The 26,894-nt window shown below is 55.3% G+C and overlaps 1 protein-coding gene and 1 long non-coding RNA gene across 6 annotated transcripts; one reads left to right on the forward strand and one right to left on the reverse strand.

Annotated features, from left to right (window-relative positions):
* On the reverse strand, positions 1 to 17,222 carry EGFL7 (EGF like domain multiple 7). Of its 5 annotated transcripts, XM_038164874.2 has the most exons (11): positions 17,035 to 17,221; positions 14,462 to 14,521; positions 12,544 to 12,612; positions 7,877 to 8,062; positions 6,199 to 6,321; positions 5,937 to 6,049; positions 5,304 to 5,399; positions 3,899 to 4,063; positions 3,026 to 3,090; positions 2,558 to 2,720; positions 1 to 294 (listed from the first exon to the last, which is right to left on the reverse strand). In XM_038164874.2, exons 4-11 carry the CDS (start codon positions 7,954 to 7,956, stop codon positions 272 to 274), a joined length of 828 nt encoding a protein of 275 aa, XP_038020802.1. In that variant the 5' UTR covers positions 7,957 to 8,062; positions 12,544 to 12,612; positions 14,462 to 14,521; positions 17,035 to 17,221; the 3' UTR covers positions 1 to 271. The 5 variants fall into 5 exon arrangements, with proteins under 5 accessions (XP_038020802.1, XP_038020800.1, XP_038020801.1 ...); XM_038164872.2 differs by lacking the exon at positions 14,462 to 14,521; XM_038164873.2 differs by lacking the exon at positions 14,462 to 14,521 and having other exon boundaries at positions 17,030 to 17,221.
* Positions 9,345 to 24,419, forward strand: LOC113845443 (uncharacterized). Its single transcript, XR_005259920.2, has 2 exons — positions 9,345 to 10,302; positions 21,382 to 24,419. It is a non-coding gene; the product is annotated as an uncharacterized lncRNA (long non-coding RNA).
* The last annotated feature ends 2,475 nt before the right edge of the window (positions 24,420 to 26,894 follow it).

Genomic DNA, 26,894 nt, shown 5'->3' on the forward strand with positions numbered 1-26,894 from the left:
AACGGCACGAGGTAAGGCTTTTATTGTCTGCCCCTCCAGCAGCAGTGGGGTGGGATGCTCGAGGGTTAGGAGTCCAGTTTGGAAGGAACTGCGTGACCTTCGGTAAGGTGAGCTGCAAGAGAAAACGCCGGAGATGCTGATGGGGAACCAGCCTTCTCCTGCTACCCTGTATCTTCCTGTGGATGATGTAGCTTCAGCCCCAGCCCGTGGCTGGAGAGTGAGATAAAAGCTACGGATGCGCTCCGCTTCTTCCAGTTCCTCAGGCGCTCAGCTAGAGTTCGTTCTTGCAGGAACCTGGGAAGACGAAAAATAAATCAATAAACCCAGCAGTGTTGTTCCCCGGGGTTTGGTGTGGTGACAGCGCCTGGCTCGTAGCTAACGCAGTTCTCCCGTGCCGCTGCTTGGCCAGAGGGGTGTGCATGGGCTGGGGGGCACTGCCTGACTCCCTGGGGGCTCGTATCACACAACTACAACCTGTTACAGCAGGCTGCACCCACCAAGAGTCAACCTTTCAGCACCTGCAGGCAAAACCTGCACTGGATGTGTCCAACCACGCTCGTGATGGGCACAGAAGTGCAGAAGCACCCAGGTTTTTGCAGGGTGCTGCCCATAACCAATCCCCGTCTTCCAGACGGTGCTAAATCCTCTCACTGTCTCCTTCCCCCAGAACGACGGGGCTGACCTAGACCTTTATAAGTGTCACCTGTTTTTGCTGGCTTCCCTTTGCCAAACAACGCCCTGCTGGCTCCCTCCCGCTGCCTTTGGGAGTGTGGCGCTCGCCTCCCCGGCCTGGGGAGTCCTGCACAAAGCGTCCCGAGGCGGGGACAGCAGTGACAATAAGGCTGGGACCAGCCTGTCCTGACTGCAGCCTGTGGAATTGGAAGTAATTGGAAGCAGGCTCTGCCGCTCGCTGAAGCCCCCAGCGCCTCGGCTGGCCCGAGCAGGAGCCCAGGGAGGTTTTGTGGGCTGGGGAAGGAGCTGCGGCCGCAGAGCAGCCAACGCAGTGGTGCTGCTGGCTGCCAGCTGGCTGTCAGCGGCCTGCTGAGCGCTGACACGGGCTGTGCTAAGCGGGGTAATGCAGGCCTGGAGGGGCTCAAGCGGTCACGGCTTGAGATCTGACCTCGTGCCTTCACTGGTGGTTTAAGGAAGAGGCTTTAACACAGCCCCACTGGGCAGAGAATCGAGGGGTGCAGTTATACCTTTGCGTTATGCTTCACAAGGCACAGAAAATGGATGGCTCCGTCACTCTCCAAGGGATGCCCTGCAAACCCCACCACTCACTGGAGAGAAGGAATGGTCTTGTGTCCTCTGGGGACTTCCAAGAACATGGGAGGGACAGAAGCACGCTTTGCTTGCTGGAGCAGGCTTGGCAGAAGCTAATTTCAGGGCTCTGGAGTCATCCCTTGGAAGAAATCCACGTTACCTTGTGATGTTACTCACATTCCTCGCTGCTGTCACTAATAATATGTACAGGACAATGCCAGGAAACTTGGTCTGCTGTGTGACACTGCTGGGTCTGATAATTACCCCTTTCTGAGATTATTTTTTTTTTAAAGGGTCATTTTGAAGCTTCAAGCAAGCTCTTTGAAGTCTTTTACATCCAAGCCATTACCACAAGCAGTGAGCTGGGACTGGATATGCCCTGAAACCTCGCTGTCCCTTTGTCTCTCCATCTAACCCCTCCGCAGTTAGCAGCAGGCTGCTGCTGCACACCAGCTCCTGAGCCAGCCAAACCATGGCTGGGTTCTGGGAACGCTGGACTGGAATTTTTTCATGGGAAAATTAGCTGCAAATTGCCTACAAGCTGCAGATCAAAATAAAGGGGAGCATGCCAGGCAGGACACACTGCATTCGGTCACACCGACAGCTCTCGCCAGCATCTCTTGCTCAAATCTGCTCAGTTTGCTACCAAGACACCTCCTCCGGTGTGCTGCATGGCAAAGGATTGCTCTGTAGACTTCAAGAAGAAACATGCCTAAAACTTCCCAGGCTCATAAATCTGCCAGCTTCAGCACACTCCTTAAACTTTCCTGATTGCCTTTTTGGACTATTAATTTCCTACAAGTTCGGGATTCTTTTCATTTCACCCCAGACTAAGTTACAATGCTAGAGGAAGGGAACGGAGCTGGTGAAGGTGCTGACTGAGATGTGAGCCACGCCTCATGGTGGGCTCCAGCTTCTGCCTCAGAGCCACGTTTCCGTGTGCTGGTCTTGCTATTCTGGATGCTACGAGGGCAATCAGATGCTGCAGCCATAAAGACGTCTTTGAAATGAAGCTAATGGGCTGTTTGTGTTCATCTTTTATTAATTACAGGCTGCCGAGTTTGAGGGGAGATGCAGATTAATAGTGGCGTGTGCGTTACTGCTCTGGCTGGCTTGCATCTGGGGCCAACCTCCGCGCCTCCTCCCTGCCCCAGGGCACCAACAGCCCCAGGCTGCTGGCAAACCAGAGCCGTGGGCTGAGGTCTGAGGCTGGGTTAGCGGCGTTTGGCTGCGTGGGGAGAAAAGTGGAGGGGTGGAGTGCCACGCTGCAATCCCCCTTCCTCCGGGCACTTACACGTCTCCAGCCGCTCCTCGAGGAAGGAGATCTGCTCGCTCAGCGAGTCGATTCTGTCCAGTTGCTGCAGGGAGTGGGACAGCCGGCTGATGGGGTCCGCGCCGACGTCCTCGGGCTCAGATGTCACGAGGTTGTGGAAGGGGGCCAGCACCAGCTGGAGTTTCTGCGGGGAGAAGGGGAGCTGTCAGCGTGCCCTCCTTGGCCAGGAGCGGTGCTGGAGGGGCGTTTGGTTGTGTTCAAAGGGACACCGTGCTGCAAGAGCCGCTGCGAGGCTCTGCAGCAGCGTGGAGCACAGCTGGGATCCTTGCCTGATCCCTGCCTGTGTGAGGCCGGCGTGGCGTTAAAAATAGAGCAGGGGTGGAGGGAAAGCCTGGCTGCACACAGCCCGGGGTTGGAGCCGGCTGTGCACGGCCGTGGGCCATGGCAGGGAGGGGAAGGAAGGGGCAGAGGGGTGCACCGAACACCCACCTCCTCCAGCGCTTCCACTCTGCTCTTCAGGTCTTTCATTTCTTCCTTCATTTCATTGGAGGGGCCTGAAAAAATATGACCAAGAAAAGGTCGGTTAGTAAAAACCCGAAATTTACCCGAGGTGAACTGGGATGTGCTGGGCTCAGGCCAAGCACTGCTGCTTGCTGCTCCCCTCCTGCATCCCCAGGGCTCAGGAACCAGATCCAACGCCTGCTCTGAGCACGGACCTGGTGCTACTGTGAGCACGCCTCTCCTGGCTGCTGGAGTACCTAGAACAAGGTGGGGGAGCGTTTCAGGCTTCGATGCTTAAAGGACAAAATGCCCGTGTCGTCAGGAGATCAGTTAGCGGCCAGCTCTGCGCTGTCCCTCTCAGCTCAAAGGATTGTCCCTGCTGGACGTGGGACAAAGGCAGGCAGGTGGCGGGGCACGTGCCAGGGGCTGCCCTGCTCTCCCAGGTCTTGCCCTCACGATGCCAGTGCTGGCCACAGCGCATTATTACTCACGGTACGAGTTTGAAGTGTCACAGCGCGTACCAAAAGTAATAATGGGCCGTCACCAGCAGCGCCCGATGCTCCTCGTGGCTCCAGACGTGCCCTGCGAGAAGAACGACGACGATGATGACGGAGAGCACAGCCCCAGCCACTGCATGCCACAGCGGGCTCTGTCACCCTTGCAGGGGCCAAACTTGTGCACGAGGGTGTTTTTTTGGGGTCTCCTGGGTCACTGGGAATAAAGCTGATGGGTGCTGGCTGCTGTCCCCTCTCCTGTCTCTTGCCAGTCCTGCTCCAGCCACCTTGTGATGCCGAGAGGTAATCCCAGCTTGCATCAAAGGCCCCGAACAGCTGGGGCTGTGCTGCCTCAGCAGAAGGTTACCTGCTTGGCTGAAGGTTCCTGGCCCGGGGCCCAGCCCGGCGGGCTGGCACGCCTTGTGGTCAGCAGCGAGGCTGAAGCCGTCCCGGCAGGCGCAGCGGAAGCTCCCGGCCGTGTTGACGCAGAGCTGACTGCAGCTGTGGCTCCGGCTGGCACACTCGTCCACATCTGGAAGGAAAGGGGACAGCTCCGTGGGGACGGGGCTGTGGGGTGATGCTCACGGGGGACGAGGGGTGCGGATGGCGGTGCCACACGAGCAGGGTGCTGCTGCTCCCCTGCCACGGCCACGCTGATGTGATGGGACCAGGGGCACCCAGAGCGGGCTGGCATTTGTGCCAGGCACAGCTCTGGTCTCCCCAGATATGAGTCAGAAGCAAAAAGCTAAGCTCAGAAATGTCCAAATTCAGGCTGGGGTGGTCACTATCCCCGAGCAGGCGGGCGCAGGCGGCCCTGCACTGCCTCTTGCAGAGCTTGGCTCTCATCCTGGATTTACGGCCGGGGTTTTGGTTCCAGCCAGCCGTGGCGAGGAGCTATCAGCCTTTCAAGTGTGTATAAAACCCAGTAACCTCTCCTCACACGGGGGAGTTATTAAAGCTGTTCCCACAAAGCAAAATGAGCAGAGCTGCTTCCCACGCCCGGGCGAATCTCTTCTAGGCAGTGGGAAAATCCTTTTCCCCCGCGCTGGAGCCAGAGCTGTCAGCGATGCGCTCAGCCCTGCCCTGCCCAGCGTGGGTCAATGCCACACGTTCCTCCTCTGTGTTACAGGAGGGTGGAAAGCCAGGAGCCACAGCAGACATGGTTTGCACCATGCTGGTGTGCTAAGGGCTGTGGAACATTGCTGCCTCGGCTCTGCCAGATTTCCCTGCGCTCCGGCGAGAGGCTGCTCTCACGCAGGAGAGGAGCCCTTCCCCTCCACCGCCGGATATTTTTGGTTTACAGATTTAGTCTGTGCAGCAAATGGGTGTCTTAGTTTACAGCGCGAGTTTACAAAGGCTGGGAGATGGGTCACTGCAAATAGAGTCTCGGGCTGACCCCATGAGTGTGACGGCCGCTCTGCACAAGGCCTTTTGCTGGCTGCAGTCGCAGCAGAGCACAGCCTTTGCTCGTGCTGACCCAGCGTGGAGCAGCAGCAAAGAGCAAATGTGGGTACCAGGGCTGTGCTCTACCTCTGGCACCACCAGTGCTGACACAGGGAGCTCTGAGCTTCCCTGCTTTCCCGGCTGGACCAGCAGGCACGCTGCCTGGAGCAGGATGCGTAGGTGTGTGTGCGGAGAGCTCACACACAGGTTCCCCTCTGGGCTCTGGGGAGCACCAGGCTTGGTGACGAGCCACAGTGCTGCTCCCTGTCCCCACCGATGGGTCAGGAGAGCAGCGGGGTGCAGTGGGGTGCAGTGGGGTGCAGCAGTACCTGTCTGGCAGGAGAGCCCCGTCCAGCCGGGCGGGCAGGAGCAGCGGCCAGGGAAGGCGCAGTGGCCACCGTTTTGGCACGGCACCTGGCAGAGAGCTGCAAGAGAGATCAGAAACAGCGTCACTGCCAGGGCTGGGGGTCCCGAGCCCCCTCCCCTGCCACCAAAGGTGTGTGTGCACGCAGCAGCCCCGGCCGCTCAGGCAGCATCAGGCCTGGGAAATGTCTGGTGCTGAGCTCCGAGCTCTGCTGGGGGCAGATTAGCTGCGTTTGTTTTGTGCTGCACATCACAGTTTCCTCCTGAAAGCATTTCTCTTCCATTACTGCTTGATTGATATGGAAAGGACTTACTCATTTTATTTATCCTCCGGTGACCATAAAGTTAATAAACAATCCCGAAGGCAAAACTGCCTGTGAGGCAGCAGAGAAAGGATTGAAATTAATCAGAAATCGAGCCACATTTAGCTGTGCTATCGGAGGCTAAAAATGTAAACGCTTTCCTACAGGGGGAATTGGACTGGTGTCAGTAAACGAGAGAGCTGGGGCCTCGTTTGGGGACCTGAGCTACCTGGACACAAGGGATTGGGGACAGGGAAGGCGAGCACTGACCCTGGGGTGGCACAGCAGCCTCCTTACCTGTGTTGCAGCTGAGCGTGTGGCTGCTGGCTCTGCTCCAGCCAGGACAGCATGAAGCCACGTGCTGGGGCACCTGCCTGTACACCTGCCGGTAGGCAACCTTGTAGATGGTCCTGCAACACAGAAACGGGGCTGAGCTGTGGGACTGACCATCAAGGGCCACCCCGAGCCCCCCACCCTGCTCCCACACCACCCCAGGTGCTTTTTTTTTTTCCTGGGAAGGCTCCAGCTCCTGCTCACGGAAAGCAGGCAGCTGCCTCACCTGTAGGTGCTGCAGAGGCGGTGGCCCTGGCAGGTGGTGAGGTAGGGCTGGTAGACGGGCTGCACGTGGGACTCGGTGTAGGCGGCCGTGCGGCTCCGCGGCTCGGCGGCGCAGGCCCTGCGGCTGAGCAGAGAGGTCGGTGAACAGCCTGACCACCCCAAATTACCCGGGGTTATTTAAATGGCGGTGGCTCAGTGCCTGAGTGAGCCGGGAGGTGACTGCAGGCTGTTTTGGGGCAGGGAGACAACGCTGGCAGCGCTGCGGGCTGCACGGCCTCCTCCTCCTCAGCCCTCACCAAAGGCACTGACGCCCCCTCGTCCACTCACCCCTGCACTGTTCCTCTGTCCTGGACAAGTGGGGCCTAGATTTAGGGGGGGGGATTCACTCAGGGCTGTTCTCCTTTCATTCACTACCTCCCTCCCCCTAAAACCATTCAATTTTAGGTGTATTTTTTCCTCTCCGAGACTTTCTTATTTCTAAACCTGATGCCTCTGTGGTCGCCAAAAATTTAATGATTTCACAGAAAGGGTCAGGCTCAAAGCAAAAAGGTAGAGGACAGAGGAAAGTTGCTCTCTGTTCCTTCTAAGATAACTGAGATCCAGTCAAAAACTTTCCCAAGGTTAAGAGCCAAAGCGGTATCAGTTAAAGATTCTTTTTCTTCAACATTTTCCAGCCCAAGCAGGTCAGTCCCTCTGAGGAGCTTGTTTGCTTGTCTCAGCCTCCCAGCTCGATTAGAAAATTAGAACAAAAGAGTCTGGGAATTAACATGGACATCAGATGGCTTCCATTAACTCCAGAAAACTCCTCTCAGCCTCACTGGTTAATGTTACAGAAGGCACGGTTTTTAAATGGCAATTGTTTGCTTTGCAGATTTTATAATAAAGCTATAGCTGCAGTGTGTGCGTGTGAGAGAGGAATCCAGCCTGTGGGTACGGTCACGACCAGAATGTGAAAGGTTCAATGCTAGAGGAGAGTATTTCAATGTAAAAACAAACTTTGTAGAAAATGTGAGCTGAATTTGCTGAGCCCAAGCTCCTTTTGGCAGGGGAAGGAACCGGGGTGCTGAGCTCTAGGCACCCTTTGGCCCAGCAGGGAGCTGAGACGTGGTTATTGAGGTGGTGCTGGGATGGATGTAGGGCCCGTGTCAGCCCCAATTCCAGGAAAAGGGAAGGGGAATTGCTGGGGCTGCTGCTCCCAGGGGCCACAAGTGCTGCAGCAGTCCCTGGGGGTTTTAACACCCGCATCCCCTGCACGCTGCAGCCTCTTGGAGCTGGGAGATGGCAGCTGGCTTTGATGGCTCGTTTGCAAGGTTTGACTGGCATGACAGCAAGACAGCACGAGTATTTTTGTGCAAGGATGTGCTTGAAAGGGCCAATAATAATTCCTCAACAGCTCAGGGCCTCTTTAGCTTTTGACTCTCCCGGACAAAAAGCCCAGAGTGCCTTTGTGTCCCCTGCACGGGCTAAACAGAGCCAGGGCATTTTCTCTAGAGGGGTTTTTCGCTTCAGTGGCCCAGCAAACAGACCCCAGAGAGGACCTGCCGAGATGTGGCTGCCCCAGAAGGGCTCTGCGGAGCCTTTTCCCAGCTCCTGGCCAGCCCAGCAAGGTGCCCACCACCGGGTGAGGATGAGCCTGTGCTCGTGACAGCTCTGGGAGATGCAGACATAAAGGAGCTTACCCTGCCCGGGCAAAACCCTCCGTGCTGGTCGTGCTGAGGATGAAGGCGAGTCCCGAGAGGAGGCAGCTGAATCGGGGCATGTCCTGTCCCCTCCTGCTGCCTGCTGGGCTGTGCGGCACGGACCAGGTCACTCCTCGGTGGGAAGCGCTGGCTCCTACTGCATGGCTCACGCTTCAGCGGGGAACCCTGGAAGAGAGCAAAAAAAAAAAAAGGTGTGAAGCCGTGGTGCCCACACCCAGCCGATGACATCCGACAGGGCACGGCGTGGCACTGACAGCCAGGCTGGCTCTAAGGGGACAGGAATTTCCCTGTGAGGCATCCACCCAGGGTGGGATGTGGTGGCGGCACTGCCCTCGTTGGGCTGCGCAGAGGGAACCTGCATCGTTCGAAATAACACAGCCAATTCCAGGCAGCAAGGCCAAAACAATGGCCTGTAATTTCTTAATCCATACAGCATTGTGGAGCTGCATTTTCCCACCACATAACATGCTGAAATCTGATCTTCTTCTCTTTAACATACACGCTCTTGCCAGAGAAAAGTGCTTTAAGGGCCATATGTCCCGTCCGCAGAGTCAGTACTAACCAAGTTGGAAATAAAGAGGCTTTGATTTTCTAGCAGAGGACAAATTTGAAACAGGGCTGAAGGAGGTCAGTAACAATATCTAATTTACACAGTGTCTGATTTATACAAAAGAGTTGGCCTCCGGATGGCAGCAGTTAAAGGAGGAAGAAATAAAGAAACCCACCTTAAACACACGACAATTAAAGAAAGAATCATGCTTTCTGATTAAACCCTGAAAAAGGAGTTGCTTTACTGGGGTACAACACAACAAGGAGAATCCTTCTGACACCGCAGAGCTACCTGAAAGTTTTAAAATCCCCAGGTGAGGTGGGATGAGAACGGACTGGAGAGCTGCAGGTTCATCCCCAAACTTCTACGGACAATTCCTAACGCCGAGTTTTTGGGGATGATCATCCCAAAGCTGTAGACCTGTAGCTCTCCAAGTCGTTCTCCAAGGCAGGCAGCAGCATCTCTTTGTGGAAGAAGATTTATCACTGTAAAACGCAGCCCCAGGAGCTCGCTCCACCACCAAACCCGGGGCAGAAGCTGAGGACTTGGCTCCATAAGCACATTAAGGGGGTGGCAACACCACCACCCTCTGGCTGCACGGGTATCCCCGTGGGTTCAGCACCCACAGGGAGCTGCACACACCTGGGCCCAGCTTAACCAAGGTGCGAGCCTGGCTTTGAGGAGGAAAGGAGGATTTGGGGGATACGCAGCCTGCAGCCCTCCATCCTCCTACCTTTCCACCAGACTTAACAGAACTTCTCATGTTCTAACAATTAATAAATCAGGAAAGACCTGTGGGAAAGCTCTTAAAAACCAGTAAAGCAATATTTTTTTCTCCCCAGTCCTCCTGGAGACGTCCCAGGGACACTGGTGTATAAGGACGGACTCAATCCCTGCTGCTCAGACAGGGGCTTTCCCCAGAGCTATACTGGGACGCATTTTCCCCACAGGCACAGATCCGGGGATAGAAGGATCTACTCCAGAAGCCTCCAAGTCAAGCCCTGCCAACCCTCGCAGGCCTCCCACAGAATTCCTGCAGCCACCAGAGGAGCTTTCCCTGTGGGGAAGGGCAGAAACGCAGGGCACGAGCCGAAAATCCAGACGGATGGTTTTTTCTCTTTGAACTGGGGCAGCGCTGCCCTACCTCAAGTGGTCTGAGCATCCCCTCGGGACATCAAATCCTGGTTGCTTAATATCAGATGAAGTTTTGAAAGCGAAAGATATTTTAGCCTGTGCTTGTCTCTTTGATGAGCTTACGAAAATTGTGAAAATCGGCCTCTTGATAGCTGCAGAAGATCCTCCAACCTGTTGCCTCTATCTCCTAGAATTCCTTTTTTAAAGCACATGATTTAAGGAAAAGCTTTTCAGGTTTGAGGAAAAAAAAAAAAAAAGAAGAAAGAAAAAAAAAAGCCTATTTTCAGTTTCTTTATCATTTCTTGGATGTTGAGCTGAAGCCCCACGGCTTGGCAAGTGAAACTACGAAGGTGCATCTGAGCTTCTGCTGGTTTAGGGGGCAGCAAAGGCTCCTCGGCCAGCCCTGTGCTCTGTGGGTCCTTCTCCAGCAGCCGGAAACATCCCCATTTCGCTTCCAAGCCCTCTCTCTAACTCACAGCAGGACCCAAGGGGAAAATACAACCCCAGAAGCAGGTGAGCAGCGGGAAAACGCTCACCCAAGGCAGGCGAGCGGCACCTCGCCCTGCTCTGCCACCAAAAACCCAGGCTGAAAGCTCCAGGTGATGCCAGCAGCACGAACCGGGGGCTGCCTCCAGAAGTGATGCCAGAGGCTGCAGCCCCTCCGAGGGATGCGATTCCCCCCGAGCTGCATTTCTGCCATCAGCGTGGCCCGATTTTGGAGGTGAGCCCGCATCTCGCAGCCCTGCAGCTCGGTGCCCAGGCCTTTGGGGAGGGTCGGGAGCAGCAGTAGGGGCGCAGCTTTCCCCCCCCATCCGACCCCTTCCAGCCCCTCTCCTGGGTCGAGGAGCAGGGGCAGGGGGATGGATGCTGCTCGGCAGCGCGGAGCTGAGCGCAGGGACCTGGGGACCGGGGGTGGGGGGCACCCGGGATGCGGGGACCCCCTGTAGGGTGCCAGCACCCCCCACAGGGTGCCAGCACCCCCCATAGGGTGCCAGCACCCACTGCAGGGTGCCCCTCTCCCCCCGGGGCACGACGCCCCCTTGCCCCAGCCCCCCCCAGCCCCTCTCCCCTCCCCTTTTACCCCCCTTTTACCCCCTCCCCACGCCTTCCCCTTCTCCCCCCGAGGATGCGGACCCCCCCCAGCAATGCCGAGCCCCCCGGGGGGAGCTCCGCAGCCTCCGGGACTCACCGGTGGCGGTGGCGGAGCCGCGGAGTCGCCTCCTCGCCGCGGCCCCCCCCCGGCGTTTCCTTCCCCCCCCCACCCCCAAGCCCCAGCCGGTCCCTCCGCCCCGGCCGAATGAGCAGGAAAAGCGGAGCCTCCCGGAGAAAGAGGGGGGGGGGAAGCGCCGGGACACGGGGGGGAGCCGCCTGCCCCCGCCCCGATGTGTCCCCCCCCTCCCCAAAACCTCCGGACCCCCCCCCTGCTGGCTGCCAGAAGCCCCCCGGGGTGGGGGATGCGCAGGGACCGGGCAGAGCCTGGCAAAGGGGGGGGGGGGGGGACACGGTGACAAGTGCCAGGGGTCCCCGGGGGGGTCCTGACCCTTTTGGGGGGGCTGCCGGGGCTGTCAGGGGGCTGTGCTGGTGGCCGGGCTTACCTGCAGGGTGTCCATACAGCCCCCAAGGGCATCAGGGGGGCAAGGTCCCGGCCCCCTCCCCACACACCAGCTCCCCTGGGTGGGCAGCGGGTTCAGGGTAAGAGAGGAAGACCCCAGCATAGCCCCCATCCCCTTACAGGCTTCCTGAAGCTGTCCATCACCAGTGTGAATTTATTTCTCTTTCCCTAAAAAAGGCTGCACGTGGCTCTGCACCACCTTCCCCCCAAAACCCAACGGCTGTGGGGTCCCGCCGTGCCCCTTTAATCCCCCTGGACCCATCACAAATCTCCTCACACCACCAAAGTCCTGCAGGAGCAGGCAACGGGCTGCCAGGACGGGGAGGCTGCTTTTCGGCCAGCCCTAAAGGATGCTCAGGAGGGTTCCTGGGACGCCCTGGGGCAGATGCGGCAGGTTTTGGGTGTGAAATGCCCGCTTATTTACCAAAGCAAACCCTGCGCTTCGCTTCGTGCCAAAGTGCCACTTGTTTGGTCTATTTCCTCGGGAAATTAGAGCACGGAGGTTTATTGTTTTTCAAAGGACTGAGGCGCCTGGAGCCAGCCTTCAAGATAGCAGGGGCCTGATGTGTGGCTGAGTGGCAGGATACACCCCCCCGGGAACAGTTGTTCCCATTAAGCTTTGCAATTTATTATTTTTTTTTTTTTAATGAAACCATGTAGGCATTTAAAGGAAATGTTTACCAGTTAAACAGTAATGGCTCCAAAAGAGCAGCCGGGGTCACTGCCCCGTCCCCTCTATTTCCCCGTGGATGCTCAGATTGCCTCGGAGCTGCCCTGGGTCACGTTGTGCCCCCCAGGAAAGCCTGGGCGTGCTGCTGGGGGGCTCTCAGGTGGGCTCGTGTAACAGGAGCATGACTGCTTTGGTCAGGCCCTCTTTAGGGAAGAGAAAAGTGCAGATGGGAAGCAGCTCTGGGACGTGCTTGTGGAGAAAAAGCTTCACCACGAGGCAGGACGGAGCGTGCTGGGGACGGGATCCCTCCCGCAGCCAGGCACAGGATCCCTGACGCCGGTGGGAGCACGGCTCCGCGTTACACCTTAGGCTGCACGAGCAGGAAACAGGAGGGTTTGCTCGCCCCGCCTGGATCCAGCAAACCTCTGGGGGCTGATTTCAGCTCACGTAATCTCATCAGCGCAAAGCACAGGCAACTTTTCCCTAGAGCCTCAAAGGGACGGTAATTATCTTATTATGCAGAGAGCACCACTGTTGTTTTTTTTTCTGGTTTATGGGGAGATGAACAGTGCCTGATAGTCAGCTTGTCTAATAGTTGCAAAACATCTTTGGAAGCTGGTGGGAAGCTTCTCCATCTGACCATACTGAAATATATCTAATTTTGCGACCGAGACGCTCACCTTATCCGTGGTGCTCTGTCATCTGTCCCGAGCGGGGATCCTTTCCTGAAGCAGCATCTTGGCTTCTTACTGTCAGGACAGAAAGAAAAAAATTGTGGTTACACTCTCTGTGTCCTGCGGGAAGGTATTGGGGATCCAGCCCTTGCCTATGAGGGACCCGGAGCTCCTTGAGGATTGGGGTGAGCACGGGATCGTGGCTGCAGAGCGCCTGTGTCTGGTATCAGCCCTGAGGCTTGCTGGTGTGCTGGAGAGGCACGGACACAGCATTCATGGTGGAAGGGTGCCGGGAGGGCCATCTCGTCCCTCCTGAGCAGTACAGCTGGGCAGCGGGGGCTTTGGGAGCATCCAGCAGGGCCTTGCAGTGGGGTCACACTGCTGTGAGCCTGGTGGGAAAGGCTGGGCAGACCCCCAGTGCCCTTGTACCCTTTGGGATAGAGCAGACAGGGACATGAGCGAGGGCAGAGCACAGCAGGACTGCCTAAAAGGCAGCACAAGGGCTTCACTAAACACTGAGCTCTCCCCTCTCAGCAGTTTCCCTGCTGCACAAGGCTGGGATTTTCCATGAACCCCCTTGAGCAGGTTCCCCACCTCTCCGGGGTGCCCCATCCCTGCTGACACAGCCCGGCTGTACCAGAATTCCCTCCTGCTCGCTTATGATCCCACCCGCTGCAGCCCAACACCGTATTTTGCCACCTGCAACACTTGCAGACGTTGGTTTAGGGACTAAGCTCCCTCAATCCCCAGGCAACTTTTGCACGAGTCCCCAGGGATGGCGAGAAAGGGGATGGATGCGTTCCCTCACGGCACGCAGCCTTCAGCTCCTCGTGGGACATCAGCACGTTGCAGGGCTAAGCACAACACCTCAAGGCCTTTGTGAGCGCCCTTTCAGCCATCCCACAATAATTCCCGGAGTGCACTGCAGCGATTTGAAATTTCTGCAATTATTTGAATTGCAAAATGTTTGCTTTTCAGCTCCATTGGCTTGGCCAAATCTTTGCGCAAGCAAGGGCCCGTGTTATCTGCTTAAGAACTGCGTATAGCACATTAAAAGAGCATTTAATCCTCTGCTCAGAGGGAGGATTCAGTGTCTTGTATGCTAATATTCATTATGCCGGGAGGAAATCCCCCAGGATACAGCCTGGCAAAGTTCCCTTGGAGGCAGTGGAGGTATGCCAGTTGGGCGCAGGGGCAGATCAGATCTGTTGGCTCTGTTAATACAGGTGTGATGAGCCTCTGACAGTGGCAGTAAGGGATTTTGGCTCCCGACTGAGAGTCTGGCTGAATTTGAAGTCCTCCCTGGGCTGGCATTTTCCCTGCTTCCTCTGAAGCTTTCTCCCTTGCACTTCAGAAGCGTACTCCCACGACATCTAATATTAATGCTTGTCTCCAGGCCAAGAAAGAAATGTTTCTGCACAACCTCCCTCTCAGATTGAACAACGTTCAATCTCCTGGTCTCCCACTGGTTTTACCACCAGCGTGTACTACGAGCTAAACCGAGCCTCACCCAGGGAAGGTCTCAAACCATCCACCAGGCGGGCTTTGAAGGTGAAAACACCACAGCCCCCAAATCCGACCGTCCCGTGGGGCACCAAGGGCTCCCCGTGCAGGAGGAGAGCTTGGGGGGCATGAAAGTGTCTGCAGCAGGGGCTCTGTCGGCACGAAAAAGGAATGATTAACGGAGGAGACCTAATAAGAGACCAGCACTAAGGTCCCACAGCAGGATCTGCTCCTCGAGGGGAGTGCTCACAGCCCTTTGCACCAGCCGGGATGCGCCCACGTACGGGAGAGCTTCCCAAAACGGGGGCCGGAGGTGCTGAGGTGGCAGCTGGAGGTGGATGGATGGGGACACGGACAGAAGAGTGACACACATACAGATGCAAAACCTCTCAGCTGCTCCAAACCGGGGCTGGCTGCATACCTGCTGTGCACAATGGTCTCTCGCTGGCCTCCACGGGGGTCTGGCACAGAACCGGGAGTGCTTGTGAAAGAAATAGGAATTTTCGGTGATTCAAAAAAAAAAGGGGGGGTCTGCTTTTCCTGGTTTAGGACAAATTCTCCTTCTCGGGCTTTTCGTAAGGCTGTCTGCAAACTTTACACTAAAGTTTAGGCTTTGGAGCAGCCCCTGTTCTGCAGAACTCTGCGAGGAAAAAGACCTCCCACTATTCTATTATGTTCCATATTGTTCTCCATTGCGTCAGCTGCAGAGCAGTTATCTCAGTGGAAATCTAGAGGCGTCCATTGATGTCAGTGGGATCAAAGCAGGTCAAACCAAGAAAAGTACTTGGCCCATAGCACTGGGTCTCTCACCACCAGTTGCCTCTGCTATGCGTATTATGACCCAGATCTCATTCCCACAAAGCGATTTTTTTTCTCTGAGTAAGGACTCCTCAAGCAGGACCATGTTATAAATCGAGTCTGCGACAGGGACATACGGCAGCCTGCAACTGTGCAAAAAACAAAGGTGTGAACAGGACAGCATCCTGCAGCCACGTTTATTTTCTTTTCGTACACACAGTTCTTATATACATTTAGGGGAGGCAGTAACGGCTGCTGTATACAAACTGGAAATGATTCATCTCACTCAGGAATAAACTGAATTTTGCTGCTTTCTGTGAAATTTCCCTGGCCAAAAAAAAAAAAGTAGCGTTAGTCAGTGGGGAATGGTTCCCGCCCTGCCTTTCCCTTCTGCGTTTTTCCAGTGAATCACTCCCCAGGGAGCGCACGGAAAGTGCAGTGGGAACGGCTGGGAGTTGCATGCATGGCTCAGCTGGTCTCTTAATCACAGCCATGCCAGCAAGAGCATTCAGCACAAGACTGTTTTTTTTATTATTATTTTTTTTTTTCATCTAATTATCCTTCAGTATCAGGAGAAAGTCTCCAGTTCCAGAAATCTGCACTAAGCGGAGCTCCTCTTTGCCATCACCTCCCCGGCTACAGGCAGACAAGGAAACCCAGGGTTTGCTTTGGGAGAGGGGACAGAGAATTAAATAACGTATTTTATTCCCCTCTTCTGTTTGCAAAGACCCCTTCCTTTTCCTTCGCTGTCTGGTCTGAAAGCTCAAGTTAAATCTTCCCTTGTGTTTCAGCATGTCCTTCTGCTGCTGGTGTGACTGTGAGTCAGGTTCGTTTACTCTAATTTGTTGCAGTTTGTAAATCTATCTCCCCAGAGCCAGCCCCATCTGCAGCAGCAGAGTCTGGGAAGTGGCTCAAATAATCCTGCATCCCAGATTCAATTTCTTTTCCTTACCTCTAGGGAAAGTTGTACAGAGCTGATAGTTTAGCAGCATAGAGAGGAACTAACTCAATCCCCGGAATTAATTCTTGATCACAGGGAACAGCATCCAGAGGGCAGGCTGGGGGGTTTCTGTACGCACCGCTAACCCCACTGATACCCAGAGAGGTGCATTTGCAGGGGAGGCTCAGGATCCAGCCACCGCATCTGGGCTTCAGTCTTACACCTCCCAGGCAGTGCCAACCCACTTTCACATTAGTTTTATCATTTACAAAACCTTATTATTTCTTCTGTGAACATCAGGCCCTCTGAAAAAGTATACCTAATTATTTCTGTCAAGAATATTCATTGGCTTGGTCCTGCCCTGCATGCTCCTAATGCACAGCCCACTTTTTATCCCCAAATACCCCCGGTGAGCCACTGAAAGCCTGCTCCCTGCATTGTGTAATGCCACAGATCAGTAGGGCAGGACGCACAGGTCTGCAGGTAGCTGAAAAAAAACTGTATGCAAAACACCCACGGTTATAAATTAAGAGGCTTTGCTGAGCTCCTGGCAGGCAAACCACAGCACGCTCTGGGCTCGCAGTTATCCAGCACCAGCCTCAGCAAGGCCAGTCCCTGCCCTGAGCTTTGTCCAGCCCTGTGTCCTGCCTGTCCCCAAGGGCTGAGCTCTGCCACTGCCACCCGAAATAGGCAGCACAGCAGCAGCAGCAGCATGGCCCGGGGTCCCACTGCCGCCGGCTGTGCGGGGGGAATGGGCGCAGGTGGCAGGGCGCGGGTGCAAGGATGAACAACGTGGGGTTACTGCAGAGGCACTCGAAGAGACAGACAGATGCAAAAAGAGGAGGAATGACGGAACGAAAGGCGGTTTGCTAGGAATTTCCAGCTGTCTTATATACGTATCTTTGCGTGCACAGGCGTTGCAGCCTTCCTCTGCATGCGCAAGGGCTAAAATAAACCCTCTGTCCAGCAGCCAGGACTCTTCTGTTCCTGGAAAACAGCCTAAGCACTAGTGGAGTGAATTAAAATAATAGTGCTACGGGCTGGGCTCAGCTCTGAGCAAACCAGCACTGGAGCCATCAGGCAGCTGGCAGCGGGGCAGACGAGGGATGCTTCGCAAACCTGTTTGCTCGGCGGCGCTTCATCATTTCTGCATCCTTGCCCTCAAAACCCCACCGCAGCCTGACAAGCACAACCCCTCCACCCCATCCCGTTGCAGTCTGTCCCCTCGGTGGTGATAGCCGTGTCTCGTACCATACCTGCGACGCCCCGCTGTCCCCCGCCGTGCCGGGACCGTCCCTGTCACCGCTCTGCCCCGTGGCTGCCAGCTGCCATCCCCGCATGGCCGCCCTGGGCCAGGGCCCGGCTGCCCGCCTCGCGCCCCCCGCATGGCCGGCCGCCGGCCGCGCACAGGCAGGAGGTGACTGCTGAGGTGGAAGGGTGGCTTTTTATGCTTTTCTTCCTGTATAAATCAGGCCGGGGATGGACAATCCCAGACAGGACTTCCTGTGTGTGTTGTGCGCTGATAACGGGCGCTGCGAGGAGAACAAACACGGCTGCCGCATGCCTGGAGGGGAGAGGGGCTGTGGGGCGGCACCCCCACCCTGTGCCTGCCAGGCCCCAAGATGGAGGGGACACAGCTGGCTGCCATCAGGGCCACGTGGAATGACAGGCGGCCAAGGAGGAGGCACTGCCCGCCCGCCTGGGCTCCCACCTGCACCGCACAACAGCCCTAAAATGGCTGCCGCCCCCACCCTCCCGCCTTGCACCCCTTGGTGCACATCTCAGCCACAGCCTCCTTGCATCCCCCTTCAAAGGGGGCTGGTGGGGACCCCCACTGCGGTGGGGCTGCCCTCACAACCTGTGACAAACATGGCGGGGCCGACAGCCATCTTCTTGTCAGGGGGCCATGTCAGTGTGGGGTGCTAGCACAGGGTTTAGGACGCCCCAAAATTTAGGTTGCACCTCAGCAGTCAGTCAGTTTGTTGGCTGGCTTGTCACCCTTGTCACAGCACTGTCCCTGCATTGGAGGCGAGTGAGGCACAGGGCCATTTGGGCTACCAAACCCGCTGGAAATCACCCAGCAAAGATGGCCTCTTCAGCAGAGAGGAGCGCAGAAAAAACTGCTGCAGCTCCCTCATTTTGAAGGCCATTTTGGAGCAAAGCTTACTGCCATTTCCACTTAAGTGCGTGTTTATACGTGACCTTGGTTCAAAGGAGGAATAGCATGCTTTTTAATCAGAATTTGAAACCTTGATCTGCTGCTGGCCACCAGACCCGTGTTAGAGCCCACGTCCATCCCGCTGGCATAGGGCAGCCCCAGGACCCCAGCCCTTGCTGCACCGCATCCTCCCGGCCCCGGCAGCACAGCACACTTGTGCGCAGGCTTACAATAAGCCGAGGATGACTCCCACCCTGATTCAGCAAAATGCTCCTCTGGGCAAGTCCCCTGAGGCTCGCAAAATATTCCCATGTTTATTTATATAAACGCATGGCTAAAGAAAGACCCCACTTGTTTTCCTTGGCACGAAGGGTTTTTCGAGGGCTGTTTTCTGCCTCCCATCGTTGTTCTTTTTCCAGCAATAGGTGATTTTACACCGCGGGTTGCTTCCCGCCAGCATTGCCAGCCGAAGGACTCCATGGGAGCAGTTCTAGCCACCGTGTGCTTGTGCTCAGCTGTGCACGAAACACTGTGTGTGTGTGTGTGCAGGGAGGGTGTATCTCAACCTCTTCTCCTGCAGGTTTTCAAGCTCTCTATGGAGTTATAGGGCTTGCACGGATGGCTTGCACTGCCTGCAAGAAGAGGCAGCACTGGAAACTGAGGGACGCTGAAAACTGAGGGCCAGAGCTGGAGGCTTTCTCAGCCCCACAAGCCACGGAGCCTTCCCAAAGCCCCCAGCACCCCCACGATCCTCCCCACTCCTCCAGACCAAAGCCCCTGAACTCTGGGGACAGCTTGAGACCCAAATCCTACCACTTGCAGCAACCACCGCCTGGCCCCAAGCCATCTTTCCTGTGTCCTCTGCCCCGGCACAGGTCACGGTGCATCCCTGGGACGTCGGCCGCCCACACCGCCACGCGCAGGATGGCTTTGGGCTCAGCGGCGGAGCTGCAGGAGCGGGATGGGATGTGTGGAAAAAAGTTTCCTGTTTATCCAGCCTGCAGTGTCTGCGGCAGTAGCTGCTGGGGCGGGAAGCGGTCAGAAGGGGCCACACAAACGGGTTTGAAATTTGAAATTTGCCCATGGCCCACCTCTATCCGCACGTCTCAATGTCCCCAGAGCTGCTGCTGGTGTCCCCCAGCACACACAAGCTCCTGACAGCCGCCCCAAGCCATGGCACGGTGACATTTTGGGTAGTCCCGGTGGCGAGGTGGTGCTGGGACCCACCACGGGCCGAGCATGTGATAAGGGATACGAGCATGGGATAAAGGATATGCAGGCAGACAAAGCCAGGACACGTGCTTCTCCAAAAGCCCTGCGGCATTCAGGGCCTGTCAGGCGTGAATGGAGTAGGGGGATGGAGGGACTTCAGGCTCATTAGCACCAGCCAATTAGCGTGGCATGCTGCTCTCCTGTCAGCTGATGGGGCTGCAGTTGAATACCCCCTGCCCACGCTGATCCCTCAAATTTGAGGCCGTGTTGGTTTTGTGGTCGGTTTTCCCCCACCGTTTAATTGCAGGAACGTTGCCCCTCATTGTGTCTTTTCCCTCTGTGTCTCAGCTGTTCTTGAGAAACTAAATCTGCTTGGTTTATTTGATGGGCACTTCTGGGGCTGTTTGCTAGCATGGAGCAGGTAGCTGTGACGCTGCAAGCTACTGTCGGAGAAAATGTTGTCATGCAGCAGCACGTGACACTTTAATAAAATCAATTACTAAGCAAAATCAGGTGGCAAAATCTCCACCTTCACTTTGCACAGCTTTTTGCATCACAGCGGGTTTGGGACAGCCCAGCTGTTTTAGTGCAGCAGGACAGGGGCACCGCAGAGCTGGCCCTGACCCGGGGTGGGTTCAGGAGCACAGCATCAGATGTTTACAGGCTGGAGCCGCTCCAAATCCTTGAGTGACAGCTGCTTCTTCCCCATGGAAAAACTATTTTACCATCCCTTGTCTGTTTTCTCAACTGTGGATAATGAAAGCGCCAGTCCCGACGCATGGATGTTATGCTATTTACCCGACTAACACCCATGAACTGCTTTTATATTCCCGTACGAAACCTGCTGCACGAATTTAACTCCTAATTGCAGATGTTGTGAGCTGCCGCGGGATTTAATTTGCTTCTCAGCAGAATCAGATGCTCACTCGAGCCTGAAAGAGTAAGAGGAAACGGTATTGCAAACCCGAACATCTTCAGGGAGCAGAGGAAGAAAAGCAAAACCTTTGGCTGCTCATCCCATCCTGAGCCCCATTTGCCCTACCCATGCTGGAACAACCTCACAATCTCTCTGGGTGCATTAATGGGAGCCGTGGGGGCCTGGCACCAGGTGCCAGCACTGCTTGGCATCCTGCCCACGCCATGGCCAAATTCTCAGTGCCCCCAGTGCTGGGTAAGGCCCCCAGCAGCCAGATTTCAGCAGCGGGGACTTGTGCTCCACCATCCCCTGGCTGAGCTGCACCTCAGCCATCTCCTCCCTTGCGGTGATGTTTCTTGCAAGGCACCCTGTGGGTTGGGATGAAAGCCACCCCCAGGTTTTGCATGCTCAGACTCCGTGATCCCCTGGGGCACCTCCAAACGCCTCTCATCTGCCCCCCAGCTGGTCCCCGGGGTGCAGACACGGGTGAAGCTGACACGAGTGACTCCAGCCCAGAGTTTATGCTGTGCCTCGTGTGCTGGGGCAGGACCGAGGAGTTTCGAGGGTGCCATGGGAATACCACTGCGGTGCAGACGTAATTAATCAAGGTCAGGGATTGCATTCTTCGTTAGCACTTCTTGCCACGCGGGAGAGCCTCGGGAGGCCGGCAGACGACCGCAGCCTTGCTGGAAAACACATTTGTCTTCTCCTGGTGAAAATTTTGTATGAAAAGAAATTTTATCCACGTTTCGCATCTTAGAAAGTGCCATCTCTGAGAAATCTGAGTTCAGGAAAAGGTCCCTGGAAACGATCAAAGTCCCGCAGCTCAAAAACTGAGCCTTAGGGCCCAGAAGTTGGAACGATCAACTGAAATTGCACTTTTCCCACAGAAATTTCCCTACTGGTTAAAAAAGCATTATCGTTAAGGCAAAACCTCCCCAGTTAAGTATTTGGGGAGGCTGTGAGCAGGGGCACTCAGTGGCTGGTTTGGGATGGGATCGGGGTGACTGGGCAGATGAGGCAGGGCCAGCTCATCGGTCTCTGCCTGCGGAGAGGTTTTGGGGTCACTGCCATCATGAGCACAGCGAGCCCCCAGCTGGGCAGGGAGAAATGGCAGCGGGGAAGGGTCTTCGGGGAGTATTTGTTCCCTCAGCTCTTTGATTATTAGTCTTTTAAAAAAATATATTCATAAAAAGAGTTAAAGAAAAGACGCTTTGGGATAGCTGCCCCTCCTGAAGCTTTCCCCTGTTGTTTCAGCTCATTTGCATGCCTCTAGGTTTTTTATCTTACACTAAATGCTTATTTTCTCTCTGACAGTGGGAGACAGAAGGGCTCCTGGAAGCGCCTTGCTGCATCCTCCAGGGATGGACGGATCCTCTGTGGACACTGCCAGGACCAGAAAACACCTCTGATTGCTGGCTCTCTTCCCCGGGAGAAGCCAGCATTGGGCCAAGAGCTCCTCTTTGCTCATTGCTCATGGAAGCCTCTGGTTTGGCAAAAGACATTGCTCAAGGTGTGCTGACACCCCTCTGACCTCCTCAGGTTGCGCCCATTGGTACTAGCTGCTCATTAACACCAAAGGCTAATTCCCACCCATTTTTTAATTAGATATTCAACGCTGCGTTGCACAAGGAGCTGGTCAGGTTGTTGCGCAGAAGAGGGGCAGGTTCTGTGCACCACAAACACGGAGCTGAGCAAAGGCAGAGGCTCCCCGTGTGAGCAACAGCCCCTGGCCAGGGAAGCGTTTCCATCGTGGGCAAGGTTTTCAGCATGCCTGGAGCTCCTCACATGCTCCTGTGCTGCATCAGAGGCACGGGGAGAGCTCAGCACCACCCTGTGTGTCATCAAGGTCAGCCTTTGAAAGGGGAGGTTGCCAAGCCACAGATTTCTCCAGTAAAGGGCTCCCCAGAAGGGCCATCCCCTGTGTGCCTGCTTCCCAAAGTCCATAAATCATCCCCAGCAGAGCTAAGACTGGCATCGAGCATCAGCCAGGCCTTACCGTAACGCACCACTGATATCCTGAGCTGGAGCCACCCCGAGATGCTCCTGGAACGCTCCCAGGTTTGTGGCTGCCAAGGGCTGTGTGTGTGCTGGTTACCAAAAGAGCAGTGTGTGGATTCCCAGGAATAATCCCTTCTCGGCAGGCTTCGTCTGTGTGAGCCCCATGGGCTCCCCCCTTGCTCTCCACATCTCTGCTCAGGGTTCAAGGGAAGCTGTTCAGGGAGAGGAAGAAACTGAGAGAGACAGGGAGCAGAGGGTGACTCTTGTACACGTTGGTGCCCCTCGCACAGGTATCAAACCAGGACCAGGGGACAAGCACATCCCGCAGCACCGAGGTGCCACCAGGACCCCAGGGTGCCCGAGCCCATCGGGGCCGTGGCCGTGCCTTGCTGCTGCTGTGACAACATCGAGGACAGAGGCAGGAAAAAGCCCAGAGCCTCTCTTTTGCTAAGCCAGCTTGGTAAAGGGCTCCCTTATCTTCTCTTTGGTGTGAGATAAGGTTTCAGTGCTGCCAGAGCAGCTCTGTATCTCGCAGATACCTCCCCGTGCTGCGGTGGGTGTCAGGCCTTCAGAAAATATTTGGGTAAGACTGTATCTTTTTGAAACCCGTGTGCAATGGAAAGACACACAGGGTGGATCAGATCGACGCTGCGTGGTTTTCGGTGTCTTGTTGTTCGTGTGAGGACAAAATGGGGTTCCTCAGCTGGAAGGGCCTCTCACTGCAGGTCCCTACACAGCTGCAGAGGGAACGGGGACACGAGTGTCCTGGCTCCCTGCTGGGCTGGGAAAGCTGGGCGCTCTCCCCCTTGCTTCAAAGCCTTGGCGATACGTGGCCCTTTGAGAGCTGATCCAGATAAATGTTTGTTTTAGTGACCCAGTGAGAGCTGTATCCTATTACAACAAGCCACTTTCCTGAACAGCCCTGACATACGGGCATGTTTGAACAGCAATCATAATAGCAAAATAATTTGTGTCTCTCCAGGGTGATTTAGTGAGCCGGGAGCCTGCTCTTCCCTTGGTGCTCTGCTGTTCCCTACAGGGGACCTGACTAAATAGGTTTGGGAATACCTTCAGAGGCAATTTATTTCTATGAAATCCTTGTGTAACATCGCAAGGAATGACTGGGAGGAAAAGGCTTGTCGTGAGAGCAGAGGACACGGAGTCAAAGCCATCCCCTTGCAGGTCTGACCAAAGATCTGGGTGCTGCACCAGAGGCATCAGCCACATGAGATTTGGGTGGTGCAGGGGCTGGACCCTCCTGATGCCCAAAACCCTCACCCTGGTTCACACATGGCTAGCTTCAGCAGTCACCAAAAGGGGAAACGTTGCTCTCTCACCACAGCAAAGCTCTTTCCATGTCACAAAATGGTGCTGGATCCTGCAGGGCACCTTCTTCTGGGCTGCTCCGTCCTCCGCCAAAGTCCCGAGGGCCACGAACCCTACTCCCCCCGCCTTTCCCAGTGACTTTCCCCGATCTTTCCAGACAACAATGATTGAAACATTAAAGCTACCTCATCGCAGAACAAAACCCTTGCAACTGATTAAAATTTTTCTGTGTTAAAAATACCTGGTGTATTGAAAATCGCACTCCAAAGGCCAGTTCTGATCTCATTCGTGTGGGACTACGGCCAGGCGAGGTCTCCGTGGGGAAGTCCTGAGGAATGGACAGGCCTTAAACCAACGGTGGTCTGCAGAAGTTATAAAGATAAATACCATGTACCCGTATAGAACTCGATCTCTTTTTTTATAAAATTAATGAAATGTGTAAGAGAAGCTGCCTCCCTGTTAGTGGATCTAATACCTTGGCTTGGAAGTCCTCCCCAGGAAACATAGATGTCTTTCTGCTGACTTCACTGGATGTCAGCAACATAATAGAGAAGTGGAATTCAGCCTAAAAGCCAGACAGTGAATGCAGAAGTCAAGACTTCGGGAAAAGATATAAAAAAAGAACTGTTGATATGCCTCTTCTCCGACACGTCCCGTCCTATCAAAATGGCCACTGCCTTTATTTTGTTTAATCACTTATCTCCACGGAGGGAAGAGGAAATTCCCAAGAACGCATGATCGTTAAAAATATTAGCCAGGCCTGGTGATTATTTTTGGTAGCTGAAAACTTCCTGGCCGAAGGGTTTGGGTTTGCATTGGACTCCAGCGAATGTTTTAGAGCAACTTTCATAAATACCCATTATGCTCGCATCGCCGTGCAGTTTACAATTCAGCTGGGAAGGGCGGGTGTGTGTTTCTCTTTCTTTGTTTTGCGGTGCAGCATGGTAAAGTGCACAGCGCTCGGCCGAATTAGGGCTTAGCTATTTTCTTGTATCCTTAAATAAAGGACCGGTTCACACAGTCCGAAATCTCTGTTTCCTTTCTGGCAGGAAACAGGAAGTGAATGCAAGGGGCAGATTTGGAGTTTGCTTGCAAGAACAATTGAACTCCCATCCAGAGGGGAAGGGGATCTGCGTCAAGAGGAATTCACTTTTTTTTTTTTTTTTTTATTCCTTTTTTTTTTTTTTTTTTCTGGAAGGGAAGAGAAAATGACCTTTAGTTGAAAAGGCTGAAAGAATAAAGGTCTGAGCAGCCGGGGCTGCCTGCACAAATAGAGCCATAAAGGCCTGCTCCTGGCAAAGGGCTCCGGCCATCCCGCGGGCGGCGGGGTCCCACTGCAGGCAGCGCGCCGCTCGCTGCCCTATTAGTTATCCTGGGTGAAGGGCGTCACCGAGACCTGTCACCAGTTCCTGCTTACAAGGGACAGTCCCTTTTTTTTTTTCCTTTTTTTTTTTTTTTTTTTTAATTAATATTTACTATATTTCTCTCTGTCCCTCCCCAGCACTGCCAGGAAGAGATTTAGTGGATGGGATTGAGTGGAGTTCCTCTTGTTTCTCCCCAAACCCTACTTGTAGCCGTCCCCACGAGCAGGTAGGGCTCCAGCTCAGCCTGTTTGGTGGTCAGGACCTCGCAGTGGCCCCACCAAACCTTGTCCCCTTCCAGTCAGCCACAAAACCTCCCCAAGCATCCCTGGGAAGAGGACGTGAGCTGAGGCCCGCAGGGTTTGACTAAGTGTCCAAACATTATCTCTGTGGGCTTATCTCTGAGTCCTGCCCATTTTCATCCTCACCACTTCAGTGGGCCCTGGGTAATTTTCTCTGTGTTTTTTTGTTTTTCGTTTTTTTTTTCATGCAAGCCAAATTCCCAAGGAAGATGCAGAGCTGGAGAATCCAGTAGTTGAGACCTTGAAATGTACCTAAGCATACATTATCCAAGGGCACAAAACACTTCTGTATATTTGAGGCAATCAGCCCTGGAGCTGGTGGAGGTGAGTGCCACGACCCCTGTGCCACCCAGCATCTTGATAGAGCAGCCCTAGGAAAAAGCTTCATCTCGTAACTTCTCACAGCATCGCCCTACCAAGTCACAAGTAGCAAACAGGGGCCAAGGGGTTCCCTGGAGCAGTTTTGCTCCCCTCCAAGCAAAACATTTATCCAGAAGGTGCAGCGACAGCTGGGTAATGTCAGCAGCAAATGTCAGTGGGTGGCAGGAGGAGAGAAACTCATGAGACAAAAGGGGCTGAGTTTCTCCCAGGAGGGGCTCCCCTGCAATCACGGGAAGGATGAATGTGGGCTGATGCTCGAACACGTTATTTTATGCTCCCTTGTTGCCTCCGTGATGGTTTTGTCACTAATTGTGGCTGGAGCCAGCCCGCCCAGGGGCTCACTGGGCTGCAGCAATGCCTCCAGGCACGGCGGGGCAGGCGCAGAGCCCTCGGCAGCTGGAGCTGAGCTCGGATGAAATCACCTCTGGTACTAAAGCTGCAATTCTCCCAACGCACCTTGGCAGCCTTCCACTTTTCTTCTCCAAAGCTGTCCAGGCGAAACGCATGCAGCTGGAGGGATGCCCCCGCCAGCGTGCGGAGGGATAAGAGCACAGCTGGGCGAGAGCCAGGGGAACAAGCACAATCGGTGCTGAGCGGGTCGGGCATCAGCTCTGCTAGGGTCAGACATCCACAGAGCCCAGCACTAGGCAAAAAGGTGCTCCTGGAAGCGCCGCGGCTGCGGTGAGTCACTGTGCTCGAGGAAATGCTGTCACCGCCGGCCCTGCTCCACCACAGCCCCAGGCTCCAGCAGTTTTTGCCTTCTGCTATCAAAGGTTTTGGGCCAAACCCTTCCCAAGATGAAGCCAGAGTAAAACTGGGGTCCTGCTCACAGGTCTGTTGGCATCAAGAGCTGGGCGAGCCCATCCCCACATCACTGGGACTGCAGAGAGAGTGGGGCATGGGGCAGGCGAGGATGACAGCGCAATACCTGGGCAGGGAGCTGCCAGCCCGTGTTCCTATTCCCGTTCCCCTGCAGCTCCCAGACAGCAGCACCCTGCTGCATTGAGGTAATTCATTAACCTGGAGAACAATGAGACCTAAACTTTCCCCCAGTCGCTGTGGTGCAGCTGGCAGCTGGGCCGGTGTGCTGGGGCCGGGCTGAGGGAGCGGTGCCAGCAGTGAGGGAAATGTGCAAATAGCCCAGGAATGTGCCCCAAGCAGGGCTCGGGGAAGGACAGGGGGAAGCCACCGGGTCCAGGAGAGCCCAGGGGGCTGCCGCAGGGCACGGTGAGGGAAAGCAAAGCACAGTTCACCACCAGCTCGCAGCCTAAAAGCCAGTGGAGGTGGCGTGAAGAGCATCGTGCTGGCTGAGATGGATGCGTGAGGCTGGACACCAGCAGGGGAGGATGGGGTTGGCACAGTCGTGGCACTGGGCTTGGGTTTCCAGACCAGATGTGGCCTCTGGGAAGGAAAATGCAGCTGTGGGGAGAGCAGGGGGCTGTGTGTGATGGGCAGCAGC

Source organism: Anas platyrhynchos, chromosome 18 (assembly GCF_047663525.1).
Source record: "Anas platyrhynchos isolate ZD024472 breed Pekin duck chromosome 18, IASCAAS_PekinDuck_T2T, whole genome shotgun sequence".
Taxonomy (NCBI): domain Eukaryota; kingdom Metazoa; phylum Chordata; class Aves; order Anseriformes; family Anatidae; genus Anas; species Anas platyrhynchos.